The following is a 20095-nucleotide window of genomic DNA, read 5'->3' as shown; positions in this document are numbered from 1 at the left end:
CTCCCATATCTGCTCTACCTTTACCTTTAGCCCCAGGACCTCATTACTTCAGCCGTGATTAGATTAGAGTACGAGGGTTCTTAACTTGTTTTGTGTCATGGACCCCACTGGGGGCTTGGCGAAGCCTATGGATCCTTTTCAGAAGGCATTATCAAAGAGTGCAAAGCTTTTCAGAACAATATACTCCAGGATAATATTTTTAAATGCATAAAATGTATGTGTAAGATTTCAAAGGAAACCAATCATGCTGAAATAGTTATCAAAATATTTTTAAAAACAAGTTTTTAAACTTGTTTTATAAAAAAAAAAAATCAGCCCCAGGATAAGAACCCATAGAGGAAGCCACTTAGACTCTGCTTTGGGAGACTGGATGACAAAAGAACTTGACCAGGAATCAGGAAACTGAATTCTACCCCAAACTATCTATGGTACTAGGATTAAGTCACTACTTAGCTTTCTCTTCTGTCAGATGGGGACATATGAAAACAGCTGGAAAACTTGGACCACCACACTGAATGGGAGGTATTCTGATTTTTTCTTCTCTTCTGCTTAGCTGTTCCTCCATACAACAGTTCCCGGGGCCCCTGTGCAGAAAGGAAGTCCTTACCCTGGAGAGATGAAGAAGGTGTAAGGCCTGTGGTCACCTGCAGCCAACGTCTTCAATCCAATCTTCTTGCTAGCTGTGCAGTTGTACTCATTGGGCTGGGGGGCCGAGTGCAGATAGACAGCAAGGAAGGGTTCAGGCTCCTCAGACAGGTAGCGCTCTAGGATGTGGCACAAGGACAAAAGTTACCTTTGCAATGGCTGAGCCACCACAGCAAAGCCCCAGGACCCATGGCAGGCACGGCTCTAGCAGATCCTGGACCTCCAGGACACAGGGCCAAGGACAGTGTGTGAGCTGGTATGATCTGAAGCTGGGGCAACTTCTTTGCACTAAGCCTAGTTTTGAGAGTGTGGGTATGTTTTTATAGAGGGGGTGGGAGGGATTCAGAATTTGGACAGTGGGGCCTTTCATAAATAACACTGTGAATGACCTACAGTCTCCTTCCCTTTTTTTTAAACAAACATTTATTAAGCACCTATTGTGTGCCAGGCACCATGCTAAGTGAATTACATATATGATCTCATTTAATTTTCACAAGCCTGAGAAGTAGGTGCTAGTATCACCCCCATTTTATAGCTGAAGAAATTGAGATACATAGAGGTTAAGTGACTTTCTCTAGGTCACAGAGCTAGTTAAGTATCTGAGGAAGGATCTGAACTCTGGTCTTCCCAACTCCAGGCCCAGAGCCCTTTTCCTTTTGTTTTCCAGATAATTCCCAGGATACCTGGGCCAAGCCAGGAAGAGTTGGGACCTGGCCCAGAGGGATAAACCCTAAATGCACTGAGCCCACTATACCCACCATTCAGCACAGTGTAGTTAAGCCGGAAGTGCAGACCAGCCTCAGGGTTGTGGTTTTGGGGGTCAATGATGGCACTGACAGACGTGCGAGGCTGGATGATGGCAGTGTCAGTGGAGAGGACTTGGTCCCCACCCCCTCCGCTGGTGTTGTTAGACACCTTGACGGTGATGGCCTTCTCAGAGCCCAGATGCTCTATTGGGATCTGGGCCCCTGTTTGAGTCTGGAAGGCCATGGAAGCCACCTTAGTGGAGACTGTGTAGTTGCTGATGTAGCCAAAGGGGAAGGGATTGGAGTCCACAAGAAAGATGAGCTGTATGACGTCAGTAAGGTCAGAGAAGGTGCTGTTGAAAGCAGGTGGGATGGAAAACTGGCAATCAGACGTGTTCTCGTAACACAGCAGACTGAAGGGGTCCGAACGTTTGCCTTGAGCCACAATCTCTTCCCCTGCCAGGGTCAGTGGTTCCTCATTCAGCACTCGAGACTTCATGAGGATTCGCATCAGGTCAGATGAGAGGTTATAAGCCTTGGAGGCCACTAGAAGGGTGTGGGGTTTGCTGCAAAGCTCTGTAGGCTCTAGGTCCTGGGTATCTGAGTTCACTAGGTGAATGAGGTCACCTGAGAGAGATTAAAAAGAGTGAGGCAGTCAGTGCAAGCCCCATAGTATGAGCCCCAGCATGCAAGGCACTTGAATGGACCTTCAGCAGAACGTGTAGCAAGTGGGAGACATGGCCACTGACTTTGGAAACCCTTAATCTGATAGGGAAGTCCCTGATGGGAGAAAAGGGGCACTCTCCCTTCCCCATTTTCTTTTCCAGCCCTCTCCCTGGACTCTGCCATCACCCATTCCCTATGGTAGGCTTCCTTCCTGGCTGACCAGTGATGTTGAGGATGTTGTCGGCAATGGCCGTGGGGGTCACTGTGCCTTGCGTGGTCTCATTTTGCAGGATGGCCATCATGTTCTCCAGCTTGTTCAGAGTTTTTTTCAGGCAAGAGTGGCATACAAACTCCTTACTTGCTACCTGCAGGGAGAGAGCCCAATGACATAGGCTCACCCTCCTGTCATCCTTCCACCCGTGTCCAGTATGTCTGGCCATTGTTATCTTCCCCAAAAAGGATATGTGAGGTTCCTCATCACTTCCTCCTTCCCCAGCAGTCCCAACCCTTCACATTTATTAATCTCCCTCACTGACAGCATGGTCCTCCACTACTCTGCATGCCCCTCACGCCTGGCTTCCTAACACGATGAATCATTCCTCCTCATTGTTCCTCATCCCCCATCCCCTTCTCATCTTTGCCTTGGGGACTGCTGTCCCATGGTGGGTTCATCTGCTCACCACAATTCCCCTTGTTCTTCCTGATAACCTCTGCACCCCAAGAGCTTACCCTAACACTCAGATAAGGCAAAATAATCAAAGACCTGAGAAGTACTGATTCCGTTTGATTAAAAGAAACACTAAGGAAAAGAGCTGTCAGCTACCTCTCAGCCACCCAGCCTGCAGGATGGGTCTGAGCCAGTTTCTTTAGGGCATCCATCCTGCAGGCTGGGTCTGAGCTGGCAGAGAGGAAGCAGGTGTATGGAAAGGGAGTGGGGTGGCTCAGCATACCGTGCACTGGGCCAGCGCAGCGGAAATCTGCTGAATATCATCCACGGTGTTCACACGAAGGGAGACGAGGATCTCAGTAATATTTCTTCGCATCAGCACACGGAGGTGCCTCTCGTGGCTGGCCTCTTCCTCTGAAGATGTCACCTGTTCATACTGATGAGACAAGAAGAAATAGGTGCTTCATAAGAGCACAGACAAACCTTGGGGTTTGTACACATCTCACACACACCTCAAATTCCCCTGAGCAATTAACGATCTTTAAAAACAGTCTCTGATCCACTGACAGAGGGCTGAGATTTTTTTCATTTTCATCTTTGCATTGCAAGCACCTAGCAGAGAGCTTAATAAATGTTTATTGATTGATTGATTTGCAGTGGTGGTCAAGGAATGAAGAAGGTAACCACTTGAGATCCCTCCTTTATGAAATCAGTCTAAGTAACTCAGGAAACGATCTCTTAAATTTCAACCATGACATAGATCAACTGACCTGAGGCTGCCCAGTCTCTTGCCTCCTCCCTTAGTCCCCCATCCAGGGTAGGGGTGGAGATGGCACTGACCTCATTGAGGACGGTGATGAGGGCCAAAGAGTACTCGATGACATGCTGGGGGTCGGCCTGCTTCACCAGCCCTGGCAAGACTGTCTCGGTCAGGCTGTACAGCCAGTGGGTAAGACAGTGGAAGCCGGCAGAAGGCTCAGGCAAGGTAATAAGCAGAGACCTGGGAGGCAACAGCCAGGTAAGGGTGAGGATGAGGCCTGGGTGGCAGTGGCTGCCCAAGAGCAGAAGCTAGACTTCTAGGCTGGGCAGAGGAATGCACATGCCCAGCAGATCCTCATGACCCTCCCTACTCTCAAAAAAATGGCTCTACCCATCCCTCTTCTCCAGGAGACCTCTCATGATTAGTTAGCCTTAATTCACACGGAACATTCATTTTCTTTTCATCCTTTTAATGCTCACAAGTTCATTCTGAAACTTGGATCATAGATGTAGAGCTGGAAGGGACCCTGGGGGTCATGAAAGTCACCCCTTTCATTTTAACAGATTAGGAAACCAAGGTCCAGAGGAGTTAACCAGCTAAGTTCACAGGTAGAAATGGGCAGAACCAGGATTCAAACCCAGATCTTCTTATATCAAATCCAGCATCCTTCCACTGAATCAAACTGCTTATTTATACACTGCTTCCCAAAAATTCAAGTTTCCCCCAATGCTGTCTTCTGCCATCTATCCCAACCCTTCCTCTCTATCTCTGCCAACTCCTTGGGTGCCTAGCTTAGGAGATGGCCCACAAGGGGCCCTCAAATTACTTAGTACAGTACCTGGCATACAGTAGGTGTTTAATAAATGTATAATGACTAACTGACTGGATGACAGACAGTCTTGGGTAGGCTGATGCCCCAAGGTTCAGAATGCCCCTTCGCCCCCTTACCTGTTCAGAGCTACCACAGCAGCACCTAACTGGTCCTGCACAACTACAGAGAGGTCCACAGTGAAGTGGGTCTTAAAGCCAGGGGGCAACACAGCTCCATATGCAGAGAGACTGCCTTTGTAGATGCAGAATTCCTCACAGTAGCCTTGACGGCAGCGCCGCAGAAGTAAGGAATATACCAGTGGGGCATCCTCATCCTCTGTGTCCCGCCAGCCTGCAAAAACCATAGCCCAGCACTGTCCCTCCAGAGCCAGGAACTTCTGATCATCCTACCTTGTCCTCCCTTTCCCTGTCTCACCCTCCTCCTCCACACCCTACCGTGGACACACCATGACAAGAGTCAGCACCCGATGTGGAGAACAGGAAGGAAGATAAGGAAAAAAATAAACACTTATTAAGGCCTATTATGTGCTAGGTGCTGTGCTAAGAACTTTACAAATATTATCTCACTTGATCCTTACAACAACCCTGGGAAGGAGATGGAGTGGGAAGTGGAGATGTGGGAATGGATCAAAGCCATAATTAAGAATTTGGATGTCTTTTTGGTATTGAAATCGCTCTAAAAAGTCACAAGTGACTTCCTAATTATCAACTCCAATGGCTTTTTTTTTTTAGTCTTTACCCTCTACGATCTTTAATTTTGTGGCAAATTCAGCTGAAGGGTTGGAGACATAAGACAGTTCACTCTATGTTGGGAATCATGGAAGGGGCAGGTGGGCACTGGGAGAGGACCAGGCCCCTCTGGGCTGGGGTTGTAGGACTGCTTCAAGGAGGAAGTGCAACCCCCAGATGTCAGCATCTTAGAGCAAAGCTCCAGTGGTCCCACCATAGTTATGGCTCTGAGATGGCTACATTATTGAGCTAAAGAGACTTTCAAGACAATGATAAGGTGAAATAGAGTTATCCTGTTCTATGAAAAAATTTAAAACAAGATGGAGCTCAGTGATGGACTTCAGAAATTGGGTAGACTGTGCAATCCTGTTCCCTCCTGGTTCCAGAACTCATCATCCCTTTTCTCTCATGCATCTTCAAACTCAGCCTCTCTCCTGGTTCCTTTTCTGCCTAAACATGCTCAGGTCTCCCCATTTAGATACTTACCCTTGATCTTTCTGCCCCATATTTCTCCCTTTTCACTGTCAATCTTCTTTAAAAGTTGTCTATGCCTGATGTCTCCACTTTCTCACTACCCACTCTGTCCTCAATTTGTAGTGGTTGGGTTTCTGCCTCCACCACCACCTCTATTGAACCTGCTCTCAACAGTCACCACTGACTTCCTCATTGTCAATCCCAATGGCTTAAAAAATCAGTTCTCACTTTCTATGCTCTAAGTAGCTTTCAAGACTGTTAACTGTGGCTTCCTAGGGGGCACTCTCTTTTTCCTTTGGCCTCTGAGATACCACACTCTACTCATTCTCCTCCTGCTTTACTCCTTTGTCTTCTTCCCAGGCCCTTAATGTGCATGTTGATTATACTGGGGAACACAGGTCTATTGCTGGTCCTCTTCCCTCTCTGTAATGTTTTTCTTGACAATCTCATTCACTTCCAAAGCTTCAGTTATGCAGGAAACTCCCAAATCTGACCTCTTTCCTGAACTTTAGAACCACATCTCCCACTGACCACATGATATCTCCACTTGAAAGCCTCACTGGCACCTGAAATTCAGCATGTTCAAAACTGAGCTTGATGTCTTTACCCTTAAACCTGACCCTCCTGACTTCTCTATTTCTTCCCACGGCACCACTTCCCACAGTCTCCTATGCCAGAAATAGTGGGGTTACCTTTCATTCCTCCTTCTCTCTTACCTCACTTATCCAATTTGTTCCCAAGTATTATTGCTTCTACTTTTGTGAAATCTCTCATACTATACCTCCCCTCTCTTCCCATTGCTACCATTTTGCTATAGATCTTTATTATAACTTACCCAGACTACTACAATTCCTGCTAATCTATCATTGCTGGCATAATCTCCCTTATGCATAGATGTGGTCATATCATGCCTCTTCTCAAAAATCTTCAGTGGCTCTCCAGTAACCATTTAGTCAAGGTCAAACTTCCTCATCTGGCATTCAAGGCCCTCCCTGAAGTCATTCTTTCTTTCCCTACATACACTGTATATTCTAGCCAATGGACCACTCTCTGATCTCCCAACATTTCCTTTGCTGTCTTGCTGCTGCATCTTTGCTCCTACTTTTTTCTCTTTCAGTAGCAATCTTATCCCTAAAAGCATATACAAGACTTTGCTCATAGCTGTTTAATGCACTTACTGGGTAGGATTATATATTACAGAAACTGGTGTTTGTGTTTTATCCTCACCTCCTCTCCCTCATTCAACAAGAAACTCCACTAGAGCAGATACCTCATCTTATTTAAACTTAGCATTCACAATGTTCTTCCCATCCCCTCCCCCGGCCAACTCTAAGATCTAGTAGTGTTCTATACATGGTAGATACTCAATGTCTGAATGGATGAATCAAAGGTGTTCCCTTGTGACCTGAGAATCAGAATTCCTGGCTCTCTCCCCAACCTCTCTCCTTCACCCACCACCCTGATTCACTGTGTGATCTTAGACAAATTGCTTGACCTCTCTGGGCCTCAGTATATCCCTTTGGGAAACAGGCAGAATTCTTCCTGGCCACATGAGGGCAACAAATGAAAAGGTGGGCATATTCTGTGGGGTGACAACTTTTGAGGAACCAGAGGGTGATTATTGCTGGTGGCAAGGAATGCTCTTACCTGTACACTCAAAGTGAACCTTGGTGGTGAGAGCCCTGACAGCCTCAAGGGGGAAGAGACGGCAAGAACCCCCAATAGGAGGGCGATTGGGGAACAGGTCAATGGAAGCAAAGCCTTCTTCCTCCCCGGAGCAGCCCAACACAGTCAGGGTGAAGGTGTAGCCCTCGCCATCACGGAGCACGCCTCGCCTCAGAACCAGCCGCATGCCCGAGCTGCCTGTTGAAGTTGTTGACTCGTCCAGTATGAGGGATTTGTTGCTGAATGTCTGGGCTGCCCATCGCTGCCGGGTGAGACAAATCACCAAGGTATATATATAGAGAGGCACTAAGGCTAACACACACACGCGAGTGACAGCTATCCGCGCACACACAGGTATGCACACAGTCACACAGAAACATGAAGTAGGTGGGAAGAAAATGTAACCAAGCATTTCATGTCCCGTCCTTGCATGGCTCCCTTCTATGATATCCTTCCCAGATTCGTCCCTGGCTCCTTACCCCTCGCTTAGAGCCACTACTGCAGTTGTGGCAGGTCCCCTCCAGGTAGACATAGGAGCTCTTGCTCACTTCATACACTGACTGCGCTTTGCAGGAAACACATTCCAGAGACACAATGGGCACCAGACCATTCCTGATCAGCACCTAGAGAAAGGAGATAAGAGCAGAATGGGGTAGTTGCTTTGGCCTGAAAGTCTTTCTGCCTCTCCCCTCCGATCTATCCTTTCTATTGATGCTAATATGATCCACAGCACAGACCTTTGCCCAGCTCCCCAGGGCAGGTGAGTGGGAGTACCATTAACTTTCCATCATCCACGTCAACAGAAGGCAAAGCAGCCATCAGATACCATAAAGAGCAATGGGTACGCATACCCCAATGGACCTGTGATCGAAACATTGGGGGTATTCTCTCTGACAGTATAAATTCGAACTCATCCATGCCTGCCCCTCGTGAGTGACTCTTGTCCGTGTTCTCTCATGAACTCTCCATAGGGTAAGTGGCCCAGTTATTCGCAGGGCACAATGTACAGGCAGAGAATCAGTAATAACATTCATGGCCTCTGATATCTATGTAGGCATGTGCAGAATAAAAGTAATGAATAAAAGAAACTCTAGGTCTGGTCTAAGGTAAGGAGGAAAATGAGACCTTCTAGTATCCCTGAGACTTAGCAGGGTGTGACTCCTCCCTGGAATATAGCAAGGGGTGAAGAGACCCATTCAAAAACAAGTAATTGTAAAAAAAAAACCCAAAACAAAAAACCAAGTGATTGTATATGAGATGGTAGAGAAGCATTCTATAACAAGAAGTTGCACTTCTGTGTGCAAATCCATGAACTAGAAGGAGGCAAAATGAAGGAGAACATTTTGGGCAGGGTCAAGGCAGAGGGAAGCACAAGTAATCTTGCACAGAGTTTTGACTATGTCCTTCACTAAAGCCCTACCCAAAGCCTCACTATGTCATGGCAATGACCCTATGGTCACTTAAAAAAATTATACAGACATCTTTTTGATATTGGTATTTGATTTTTGAGATTGGTATAATTTTATTGACATCACCTACATTTCCCATTACATCCCACCCTGAATACTCTCCCTTATGAATAGAGCCATTTCGTATCATAAAGAAGGGGGAAAAAAGGTATTTGGTTTTTTTTAAAAGGAGGGGGTACCTTATGTTTCTTTTAGGGCCTATTGTGCCAGTAGAGGGCAAACTTGGGCAAGTCTTAGTGAGCCGAAAGATTTAGAGTACTGTCCTTGGCCAGAGGGAGTCACCAGCTGCCTTCAAGATGCTGAAGTCATCAACAGCACAAGCATAAGAGAGAGAAGGCAGGATCTGGACTCAGCCCCTGATACTGACCATTTGTTTGACCTTAAGTAAGTTGCTCAATCCCTATGGGCCTCAGTTTCCTCATCTGTAAAATGACACGATTATATTAGATGGCACCTGAAAGTCCCTTCTAGCCCAAGATCTATAACTCTCTGATTCTCAGATGTAGAAAGAACTGGCAGATGTCATCACTGAACCATCATCAGGGACCTTTGAAAGACAATGGAGCATGGGAGATGGGCAAATATTCTCATTTTCAAATGGGATGAAAGTAAATCCTTTCAATTATAGGCTAGAGGAGCTTAACTTCAAATTTCTGGAAAAACTAAAGAATGCCTTATTAAAGTGATGTTTTTTGAGCACCTGGAAAGGGAAGTAGTGATCACAAAGAACTAATATAGCTTCATGGTGGTTACTAAGTTGGTAGATCAGAATAATGCTGTAGATGCAGTAACACACACAACACAAGCTCTCATGATAGCCTTGTGAACAAGAGGATGGAGAGGGAAGTGAGCAGTCAGGTAGACTTCAAAGTTTCTGAAAGAATGGACCCAAATAGTAGTGATTAATGGGTCACTGACAATCTGAAAGGAAGTATTTGGTGCAGGCTAGGTCCTTGACATTGTTCTAGTCAACATTTTTAATCAATTACTTGGATGAAGGTAAAAATGGAGGAACAAGGGAACAAATATTTATTAGGTGTTTACTATGTGCCAAGCTACGGGGGCAGATGGGTGGTGCGGTGGATAGAGTGCCAGGCCTGGAATCAGTAAGAACTGAATTCAGATCTGGCCTCAGACACATATTAGCTATGTGACCCTGGGCAAGTCACTTAACCCTGTTTGCCTCAGCTACCTCATCTGTAAAATGAGCTGGAAGAGGAAATGTCAAACTACTCCAGTACCTTTGCCAAGAAAACCCCAAGTGTGGTCACAAAGAGTTAGACACGACTGAACAACAATAATGAACATACCATGCACTTTACAAATAGTAGCCCATCTGATCCTTCCAACCCTGGGAGCCAGGTGCTATTATCATCCTCATTCTATTCAACTTTTTTATCAATGACTTGGATGAAGGCATTGACGGCAGGCTGATCAAATCTGCGGATGACATGTATCTGGGAGGGGCAGCTAATATTAATAATTCACATTTATGTAGCACTTTAAGGTTTACAGAGTGCTCTTCTAACAACAACCTTGTGAAATAAGTGATGTAGTTACTATTTTTATTTTTTAAAATGGGAAAACTGAGGCTCATAGCTAGTAAGTGCTTCAGGATTTGGAACCCAAGCCTTCTGATGCTAAGTTCAGTGTCTTTTCCACTGCCTCATACAGTATACCACATTGGATGACAGTCAGGATCCCCAAAAAGTCTTAGGGGTCCAGAACAATGGGCACAGTTTAAGATGAAATTAAATATTCGGGGATAAACACAATGATTTGTACTTGAGTGAAAAAAATCAATAGTACAAGTACAGGATGAGAGGGGCACTGCTAGGTAACAGTTCATATGAAAAATATGGAGGGGGGAGAAACAGTTTAATGGACTATTGGAGGTCTCATGAAATTCCTGTTCAGGCACACATTGAACCAGATGACCTTTTCTAGGTGGAGCAGTGACCAGAGAGCCAGGTCTGAAGTCAGGAAGACTAGAGAATCTGGCCTCATACACTTTCTAGCTGTGCGACCCTAGGCAAATTACTTCACTTCTCCCTGCCTCAGTTTCCTCAACTATAAAATGGGGATAATAATACCACCTATCTCCCAAGGGTGCTGTGAGAATCAAATGAGATCATAATTGTAAGCACTTAGTACATAGAAAGCATCGTAGAAATGTTAGCAAAGTCTAATGAGCCTGCTCCCTTGAAGGAAGCAACACCAGGCCTGACCGCAAATTAAAAAGTCATCTCTTAATTATCTGCCTTGCAGGTCCACAGTCCCTTCTTTATTTGTCATCTAGCTGGGTCCTTTGCTAACACTGAGCTGTGCTGATAAAGAAGCAGAATCTATCCCAGAGAGAGTCAAGGGGAGACAGCAGGAATGTGTTTGTTTGAACAGGAGTTTGTATCTGAATGCACCATTAAAAAAAAAACAAGGATTTTTGATTGTCCATTATTTGGGCTTATCCACACTTCCACTTTCCTTTTCTTTATCATGATTTGGCAATATCACTTCCTCCCTGGACAATATAAATCACACTCTCCAAGACCTGATCCCTTCTTTCACCTGATCAGAGAGAGGTTAGCACACCGGAAGGTGTGGACATACTTCTAATTCCTGGACTTGGATACCTTTTTTTAGGTATGTTCACTCATCACTTGGGTAGGGTTGCCAAGGAGTATTACCTCCCTGGAGAGGGGTCCAGAGCAGTGGTACCCACCGTCTGATTGGTCACTTCTTCCTTTCTCCCTGCCTTCCAGACAGTCAGGTTGAATGTATATTCGACGCCAGCCTCAAGCCGCTCCTTGGGAATGGTGATCATGCTGCTCCCCCGGGGGCCAAAGTTTAAGGGACACCCTCCAGAATGACTCTGTATACCACCAGATGGGATGGAAAGGGAAAGAGAGAAGCCATCAGACAGACAATCCTGGCCAGGAAGGGGAGGAGTGATCCTTCCATAGAGGGAGGACCCATCTTTTTAGGGAGAGAGATCTCCCAGGACAAGTGATAGTAGCTGGTGTCTGCCCCAAGAGATAGTCATTCAAAAGATCTCCCTTCTCATTTGGACTCTATATCCAGGGGGATAGTTACTATGCAAAGATTAACCTAGGTTCTCCTGTATAAGGGTTAACCAGTACCCACAAATTTTTTCAGGGATCTCTGGTGGGGAATAGGTACTAAATTGGTTTCCCATTGATTATCTCTCATTCCTCCTGTTAGTCGCTCTAGATATGTGTATGGCAAGCTGTCCTAAACCACCAACAATGTCCCTGCCTGTTCCAGTCACCACTGTCCTGTGGTCTCTGTTGCCCATTCCCATCCCCTGACCATGCTGAATAGAAATCCCACAGAAGCTTAACTGACCTTGGAGGAAGAGACGCAGGCCCAGTGGAAGCTGAGGAGGGTCTGGTCACCGTCCTCGAGGTTGGGGTCATAAGATTTGCCACCGTCAAGTACTAGATCCCGTGTGTTGGACCAGACTCTATAGGAGCCACCATCAATGATGGGCACAAGCCGGCCAGGTGTCACAGTCACATTGGCCTGAATGCTGCGTGATAGGGGTGTATCCCCAAAGGACACCACAAACACAAAGCAGTAGTCACCCACAGCCAGGGCCAGCCGTGGCACAACCAACTGAGGCCGGCTCACATCCACGCCGGGCAGTGGCACGTGGGCAGAATGCTTGTAATGTAAGCAGCTGGCTGCCCGGTACACTTGCCAGTGGTATTCAGTTTGGTAGGTGACACAGCCCCGTAAGTTGATATGTGCTTCCAGGTAGCTGCGTTGAGACCGACGCATCACCACTTGGGTGGGCAGGGCCACCTCTACCTCTGGTTCCTCGCACTCCAGCACTCGTACTGTCACCGTGGCCTTGGCCACCAAGAAACTAACCAGGTTGGAGGCATTGACCTTTATGCTGTAGTCCCCAGGGAGCAGGTAAGTGTGGTTAGACAAGGGTGTGGAGGTCACTTGGATCTGGGACCCATCTCCAAAATCCCAATGATAAAACACATGCCGGGGGCTTGGAATTGTGGCTGCCTCAAATTGTGCTGATCGGTTTGTGAAGCAGCTTCCAGGATGGAGATCCACTGCCTGGAGGAGGTCCTGAACCTCTATGGTCCTGGTGAGGTTGACACTGCCCAGATCATTGAAGGCACGGACGTGGATCTCAAGCTGGCCAGCCGCCACAGGGGTGTAAGCCACCTCTCGGCCAGAGAGGATAACGAGAGAGTCACCCTGAACCTTTTGCAGGGAGAAATCCCAGGCATATGAGACTCGTGACCCCCTCTGCACCCGGGCTGTGAAATTTCTCTCCCCACCTGTAGGTATACCTAGCTCACAGCAGCCCACAATCTGTAGCCCACTAATGGCTTCCAGAACAGAGATGCGCACCTGGACCTGCTCCCAGCTCACGTGATTCTCTGCCTGCACAGTCACCATATAGTCTCCCACTCTAGAGAAACTGTAGGAGAAGCTGGGCCCACCCAGAGCTGTGGTGACTCCCCCACTGATCAGGAGACGGTAATTTACATCTGAGCCCAAGGTCAGGCGGATGCTGAAATGGACCCTTTCCCCTGGTTCTACCACCCTGCTGCTTGCCCAGAGCTCTAGCCCTTGGATAGGATCCTCCACAGTGATGTTGCAGCTGGCTGTGGTCCAGCTGACAGCATTGGAGGCATTAACCCGGATGGAGAAGGTACCAGCACTGGGAAAGACATTAGCCATTCTTTGCCCACTCCTAGTGCTGTCTGGCAACTCCCAGGACCAACTTACATTGCTCCCGTGCTCCAGATCCCCCCAGAAGTGAACAACAGAGCCTGAAACCACAAAACTGCTGCCTAACTCCCCGCACCCAACAGTGAGGCCAACCACAGGCTCCTGCACATCCACGTGGATTGTAGCATTGATTGAGCCAAGTGGGTTCTTGGCTGTGACAGTGACTGCCCACAGCCCTGGGCTGGAGAATGAATGCACAACAAATGGTTCTGTGGCTTCCACAGATATGCCTTCTGGAAGGAGCCAAGCATAGGTAATGCTGGTGCCACCAGATATCTCAGCACTGATGTTGACGGATGTGTTAACAGCAGCAGGGTTGGGGGAGGCAGACACTGCCAACTGCCCCACATTCTCCACAAACTCAAGTGTCCTGTTGACCGTGGCACTTCCCAGCATGTTGACGGCCTTTAGCTGGACTTGGTAAGTGCCGGCCTCAGGGACAATCAGTGGAAAGACCTTGCCTTGGGCAGTGTGGATGGGGACACTCTCCCGCTGCACTGTCCAACTGTAGGAGATGTTAGTGCCATCCTTCACTACTGCCTGAAGCTGGAGGGTGTGGTTGGTGGGGAAGCAGCCACCATCACCCCCACCCAGCATCTGGAGCCCCTCAATCTGCTGCAGCACATAAATGAAGATGCTGTCCTGCAGGGAACTGACCTCGTTCTCGGCAGTGACAATGATGTTGAACGTTCCTATGGAACGGAAAGTGTAAGATATGGTGGAGGAGCCTGGGATGGGGGTGCAGCGATCACATAGGACCCAGGAATAGTGCACATCACTCCCTGCCTGCAGTGTGGTACTGAAACTCACAGAGCCATTCAGTGGCACCACTGTCCGGCTGGCATTGATGCTCAGACCCTGGACCCTCCTCTTGACTGTGACATTGAGCTGTGCTTTGCTGTGACTCACATCATTCCAGCCCATCACGCTGACTGTGTAGCTGCCTGTGTGGTTGTAGGCATGGATGACCTGCAGGCCCTCTTGCCTCTGGCCATCCCCCAGGTCCCAGCTGTAGCTAGCTGGGCTCCCATTGCCCATAACTGAGAACAGATAGGGCTGGTTTAGCTCCAGCACATGAGAGCTGTTGACCTCGATGCTGGTGATGCCCATGGGTTCCTGAACCTCCACAAATGCTGTATCATTGTCTGAGGAGACATTGTTGGATACCGTCACTGTGACCAGGTAGATTCCGGGGACCTTGTAAGTGTAGCTCACCTCAGTGCCTCCCGAGCGGGCAGAGTCATTCGCCCCAAAATCCCAAGAGTAGTGGTAGAAAAATGGTGGGAAGGCCTGGACCTCAAGCTTGGCTTCCTCTCCAAGCCTCACAAACTGTCTTTCAGGTCGAAGGGTGATGTTGCTGACCTCAGGTTCCACACAGACACTGGTGAAGTAATGCGCCTTGTTGACAAGGCTGGACAGGACCAGCGACAGAGGGAAAATCCCACTGCAGGTGAAGTTATGAGTCACTGTGGGGTGGCCGTGAACGGTGACATTGGATGAACCATCCCCAAAAGTCCAGTCAAAGATATAGTGCGTATAGTCCCCAGTCACATGGGCAGTTAACTGGACCTCAGGCTGCTCGGGGATGCAGGATGAAGGCTCAATCTTAAGCACTTCCAGGACAAAAATGTGGATGGGCAGGACCTGGGAGATGGAGCTGACAGGGTTGGCCGCAGTCACCTTGATGGTGCAGTTCTCATCCTGTAAGTAGACATGCTGGACAGAGGCCTCTGGGCCAGTCAGCACTGTGCCATCTCCCATATCAAAGGTCCACGTAATATTGTCTCCAGCTTCCACCGAAGCATTGACAGTGACAGCCATGCCCTTTTCTGTGGCTGCAATTGGACTCACTCGCAGTCCCTGAATCTCCTCAAATACTCGGACAGAGAGGTGTGCCCTCACACTGCTCACAGTATTGTTGACCATCAGGCTGATGTTAAATACCCCTCTGCTCACGTAGGTATGGCTGACTGCTGGCTCACTCTTCAGCACAGCTGGGGAGCCATCCCCAAAGTCCCATGTGTACAGAACACCAGCTGGAGAGGGCAGTGGGCATGGAGTAAAGGTGATAGGGTGGCCGACCACCAGGGCTCCACTGTCTGTCTCCACAGTGACATGGGGCAAGGAAGCCCGGACACTCAGAGGTACCTGTTGGGTCAGATTCTCAAAGGTATTGAACACAAACACTGTGAGGTTATAGTCACCTGAAGGAGAGAGATATGGGAAAAAGAAGAGTCAGACAGTCAATTGATAAACAATTTTTAAGAACCTACCATGTGCCAGGCACCATATTAGGTGCTAGGAATACAAAGATAAAAATGAAAAGAGTTTCTGCCCTCAAGAAGCTCACATTTTGGGGCAACAGTGGATAAAGTACCAGTGCTAGAGTCAGGAGAACCTGAGTTCGAAACCTGTCTCAGACACTTACTAGCTATGTGATCCTGGGAAAGTCACTTAACCCTGATTTCCTCAAAAAAGAAAAAAAGCTCACATTCTATTGGAGGAGGCAACATAGTACAGTGGAAAGGGTACTGGCTCTAGGGGCAGAAGATTTGGATTCAAATCCTACCTCTAACACTTACTACCTGGGTGACCTTGGGAAAGTCACTTAACTTCCTGAGCCTCAGTTTCCTCATCTGTAATATGAAGTGGTTGATCTATATGGCCTCTGAGGTTCTTTCCAGCTCTACTTCTATGATCCTATATACAAACATAAGTACATTAAAATGTATGTAAAATAAATACAAGGTAGTTTTGAAAGTAGGCACTAGCTGGGGGTGTCAGGAAAGACTTTTTTTTTTGTAGAAAATGGCACTTGAGATAAGTTTTGAAGGAAACTGGGGATTCTATGAGGCAGAAATGAGGAGGCAGGTATTCCAGGCAGGGAAAGAGACTATGCAAAACACAGAGATGGGAGATGAGGAGCAAGTAACTAGTTATTACATCCAACCTTTCATTAGGAGCCCTAAGTCCTGGAAATCACACTGGATTTAGAGGCACAGTCCCCTCACTCCTCAGGCTAGTGGGACAGTTTCTTCCTTGGGACTCAACAGCACTATAAACTTGGAAAGGACCATAAGAAAGAAACCAGACAAAAGAAACAAATTTGTCCCATGTCAATGAACCCAGACAGCCTGCAGTCCTGAAGAAGGAATCAAGGGAGAGAGAACTGCTGATTTGGGGGTATGTGTCTAGGGAATATCACAGGAAAATTGGGAAGGGAAAGAAAACCCTTACCCCTGACTCCACGGCTCACCTGGGACATGGTAGGTATGCGTGACATTGTGTTCAATTAGCACTTGATGGACACCAGGCTCAGGAACCAGAAAGGACTCATTGTATGGGGGCTTGAACTGCCCACTCTCCTGCTCCCCATCCCCAAATGTCCACCTACAGAAGGAGGAGGGAAAGGGGTCAGGGAGTGAGCAAGTAGCTTGAAGCAAGAGAAGGGAGGTCAACATTATCAGCCAGGCCCAACACATGACTAATTTGGGGTGGGAAAGGTGACACCCACCACCTCCTGTCCCAGCAGCCCAAGGAGCAGTAAGTGGAATTGACATGCGGCGCTTTGGAGACAGGAACTACCTCCTCCAGGTCAGAGGGGTAACACTTCTATCCCAGGGAAGATGAAGAGGAAGGTGAAGAGGTATTAAAATGCTCATATGGCTCTTTGGAATTTGCTCAGGCTGAACAGATTTCCCTGCTTCTGCCCCCTGCCCCCCACAGCCTAACATGTGACTGACTACACGCAGGTTTCCTAACTCTGGTGGAGGAGATCCCCAACAAAGAGGCACACGCTTAGACCAGTGCAGACTATCCTGAATGTCCCCAGCCACAACTTCAGCAACGACAGCTCCAACCGGCCAGCATTGTGCCCATTTGGCCAGCAGGGCCACTGAGTCTCAGAGTAGTGCAGGGGCTGAGCCCTTGTTGCCAGCCCCCCCGGCTATGGGGGAAGACTCACAGGAAAGTTACTTCCACGGCTGAGTCCACTTGGACGCTGGCGCCAAGCTGCAGAGTGGTGTTCTGGGGAATGATGGCAGGAACCTCTGACACCACCAGGTCTCTCATCTTATTCATCTTCTCCACTGTGACATTGTAGTTCACGGTGACATTACTCACATGGTTGGAGGCTGTCAGCTGTAGGACACAGGCAGGGCTGGGACCAGAGACTTTGAACTAGGTCCTCAGAGGGGAGGCAGGGGACAGTAATAGAAAAGGCAGCCAGACAGGAATTCAAAGACAGAGCAGCACACACACAGAGGAACAGAAGGTTAGAGGCAGAAGGTTAGAGAAAGACCCACAGAGTCCCTCTCCTCCTCCCCCTTCCCTCTCCCAACACTCCCAACCAACTCACTCACCCTTAGGTTTTTCAGGACCCTTCAGGAACAGAAGCAAAGCAGAAAAAAAAGGCAGAGGTGAGATCACAGGAAGCAGTTGCTACATCAGCCTGTCCTGCTTAGGAAGCAGGGCTGCCCAGGCCCAGAGCAGCCAGCCAGCCTCTTTCTAAAGCCCAGGGAACGGACAAAGGGCCAGGACCCTATTTCTATTTACCGAGAGCTTAAAGACAGCAGCACTCTGGTAGATGACATTGAAGACAACGTTGTAGAAGGTCAGAGACTGTTTATCATCGATGGTCCACTTAAAGACGACATCAGAGCCAGCATCAACTACAGGGCTGTATCTCTGGAATGAAGGATACAGGTCATATTCCCCATGTTCCCAAGTTGAGGGGTTGCCACCTGAGACCCCTCCTACCAAAAAGGTCCAGGAAGGGCTTTAGGGAATCCCAGACCATACCATATTGTGGCTCCTTTACCCAACCCTGACTGTTCATAATTCCTCCTGGCTCCAATAAGAGCTGTGAGGACTTTCATTCTTTCATTCATTTAACAAGCATTTATTAAACACTTATTGTATGCTAGAATCTGAGGACACAAAGTCAAAAATGAAACAATATTTACAGATATCCCACTTAACCACAGGGTTCTGATACCAGCACATGTAGTCATTTCTATAAACTGCCTGATGGGCTGGAGTTCTTCTCTAACCTGCCCCTGGCCCCAACACCAGACAATCAGTCTATAACTGTGATTAGAAAGAAATGTTCCCCACTTAGGGCCAGCTAAACTTATTGCCCAAGATTCTAGACCCCACATCAGGGTATCCAGGGACTAAGGCTACTGTTATTCCCATCCCCTGAGAAATCCCCTGAGAGAAAGAAGAATCCTTTTAAGTACATGTTACTTATATCCAAGGCAACCTCTCAGCCCTTCTGTTCCCTAATTCCTACTTACCACTAGGGTGCTCTGCAACACCCGGGTCTGGGGGTTTGGGGTGGCACTGAGTCCTCGGATAGGCTCTTCAGCCTTCACCTGAATGCTGATGTTCTCACGGCTCACACGGTTCTCTGCCACAATCTCTACCTGGCTTTCATCTTCCCCAAGACCATCAAGTTCAAGTAACACAAACCAGGTGTCATTGGTTTCCCGGATACAGTCGGCTGTCAACTGGGCCACCCCTAGAGGGCAGGAGGCTTCAAAGGGCACACTCTGGTTACTTCCCAGCCGACTGGCTGTGGAGTTGACTCCTGAGCTGATCTTCAGCACTAGATAAGTCCAGTTGGTAGAAACGTAGAATCGACCACTCTGGGGGGTAGGATAAATGATTCTGAGTCCCACCACAGGCGAGAGCACATCAAAGCTACAGGACAGGTTGTGGGTAGACACACCATTGTCCACGGAAGTTCGAACAACGTAGTGCCCAAGGTGCTGTAGTCCAGGGTTAGAGGGCTGGCCAAGGAGACGGGTCACCTGTTCTGTAGCAAAAAGCAGACGCAAGGCATAGGTGGTGCCATTGAGGGTAGGCACCCCTGAGAGGTGAGCAGGCAGGCTGGGCAGCCAAGTGGAGACATTGGCGCTTAAACACTCAGGCTGGAGGGGTTGGCGGGAAAGTGCTTCATGATGGGGAAGACAGTGTAGGAGAGCACCTGGACCTGCATCATGTTGGATACCGAAGAGGTCCCCGGGAAGCAAGGAGACATTCTTGCTGCTGAAGCTCACCTGGAGTGGAGAGCAGCACCATTAGATATGCTGAGCAGACCAAGTGGCCCCACTGCTGATTTCTAAGTAGTGACCAGGCTGTATAAGGGGGTTAGGCCGAATCTTCCTTGAAACAAAAGGAAGCAAAAGATGACCTGGAAAACCTTCAATCCTATTGCCCTCATATTACCCTGAAGGTGACTGAGGACAGACACAGCCCCTCCACAGCCCCCTTTCCCCCAGTATATGTCTTCATTGTCATCCCAGCCAGGGCTCTGTCCCTGGGTATACGGCATAAGAGCAGTTGCTCCCTCAAATACTTGGAACTCTTTAAACTTTAAACTTTAAGCTCTTTAAACTTTTTTTGTGTCCTGGACACCTTCTGATAGTTTGGTGAAACCTATGGACCCCCTCTCAGAATGATACTTTTAAGATCATAATTATACTGAAATACAGTTATCCCTCCCACCAAAAACATATATTTTACATGGAACTTAATCTATTTTTTTAAAGTCTTAACTTTAACCAAATAGCACCAGAAATGTCCTCTTTGCTTCTGCCCATTTGTCTGGACCGTTTTGCTATTATCTATGTGGTTGTCAGTGTGTACATTGCTATTTGGATTC

At 47.9% G+C, this 20095-nt stretch overlaps 1 protein-coding gene across 1 annotated transcript in view; it reads right to left on the bottom strand.

Moving 5' to 3' along the window:
• The window catches only part of PKD1 (polycystin 1, transient receptor potential channel interacting), a 112483-nt gene that overhangs the window by 22156 nt on the left and 70232 nt on the right, over positions 1 to 20095 (bottom strand). The window contains 14 exon segments of the mRNA XM_021006704.2: positions 608 to 764; positions 1404 to 2018; positions 2278 to 2422; positions 3008 to 3160; positions 3565 to 3724; positions 4433 to 4646; positions 7166 to 7445; positions 7663 to 7806; positions 11372 to 11521; positions 12016 to 15632; positions 16685 to 16818; positions 17393 to 17568; positions 17983 to 18114; positions 18726 to 19490. Of these exon segments, the coding sequence (XP_020862363.1) occupies positions 608 to 764; positions 1404 to 2018; positions 2278 to 2422; positions 3008 to 3160; positions 3565 to 3724; positions 4433 to 4646; positions 7166 to 7445; positions 7663 to 7806; positions 11372 to 11521; positions 12016 to 15632; positions 16685 to 16818; positions 17393 to 17568; positions 17983 to 18114; positions 18726 to 19490 (6842 nt within the window).

This window comes from Phascolarctos cinereus, unplaced genomic scaffold, assembly GCF_003287225.1.
Source record: "Phascolarctos cinereus isolate Bilbo 61053 unplaced genomic scaffold, phaCin_HiC Scaffold_4;HRSCAF=312, whole genome shotgun sequence".
Classification (NCBI taxonomy): domain Eukaryota; kingdom Metazoa; phylum Chordata; class Mammalia; order Diprotodontia; family Phascolarctidae; genus Phascolarctos; species Phascolarctos cinereus.
Note: the sequence above shows the minus strand (reverse complement) of the source record. Positions and strands in the feature narration are given on the sequence as shown.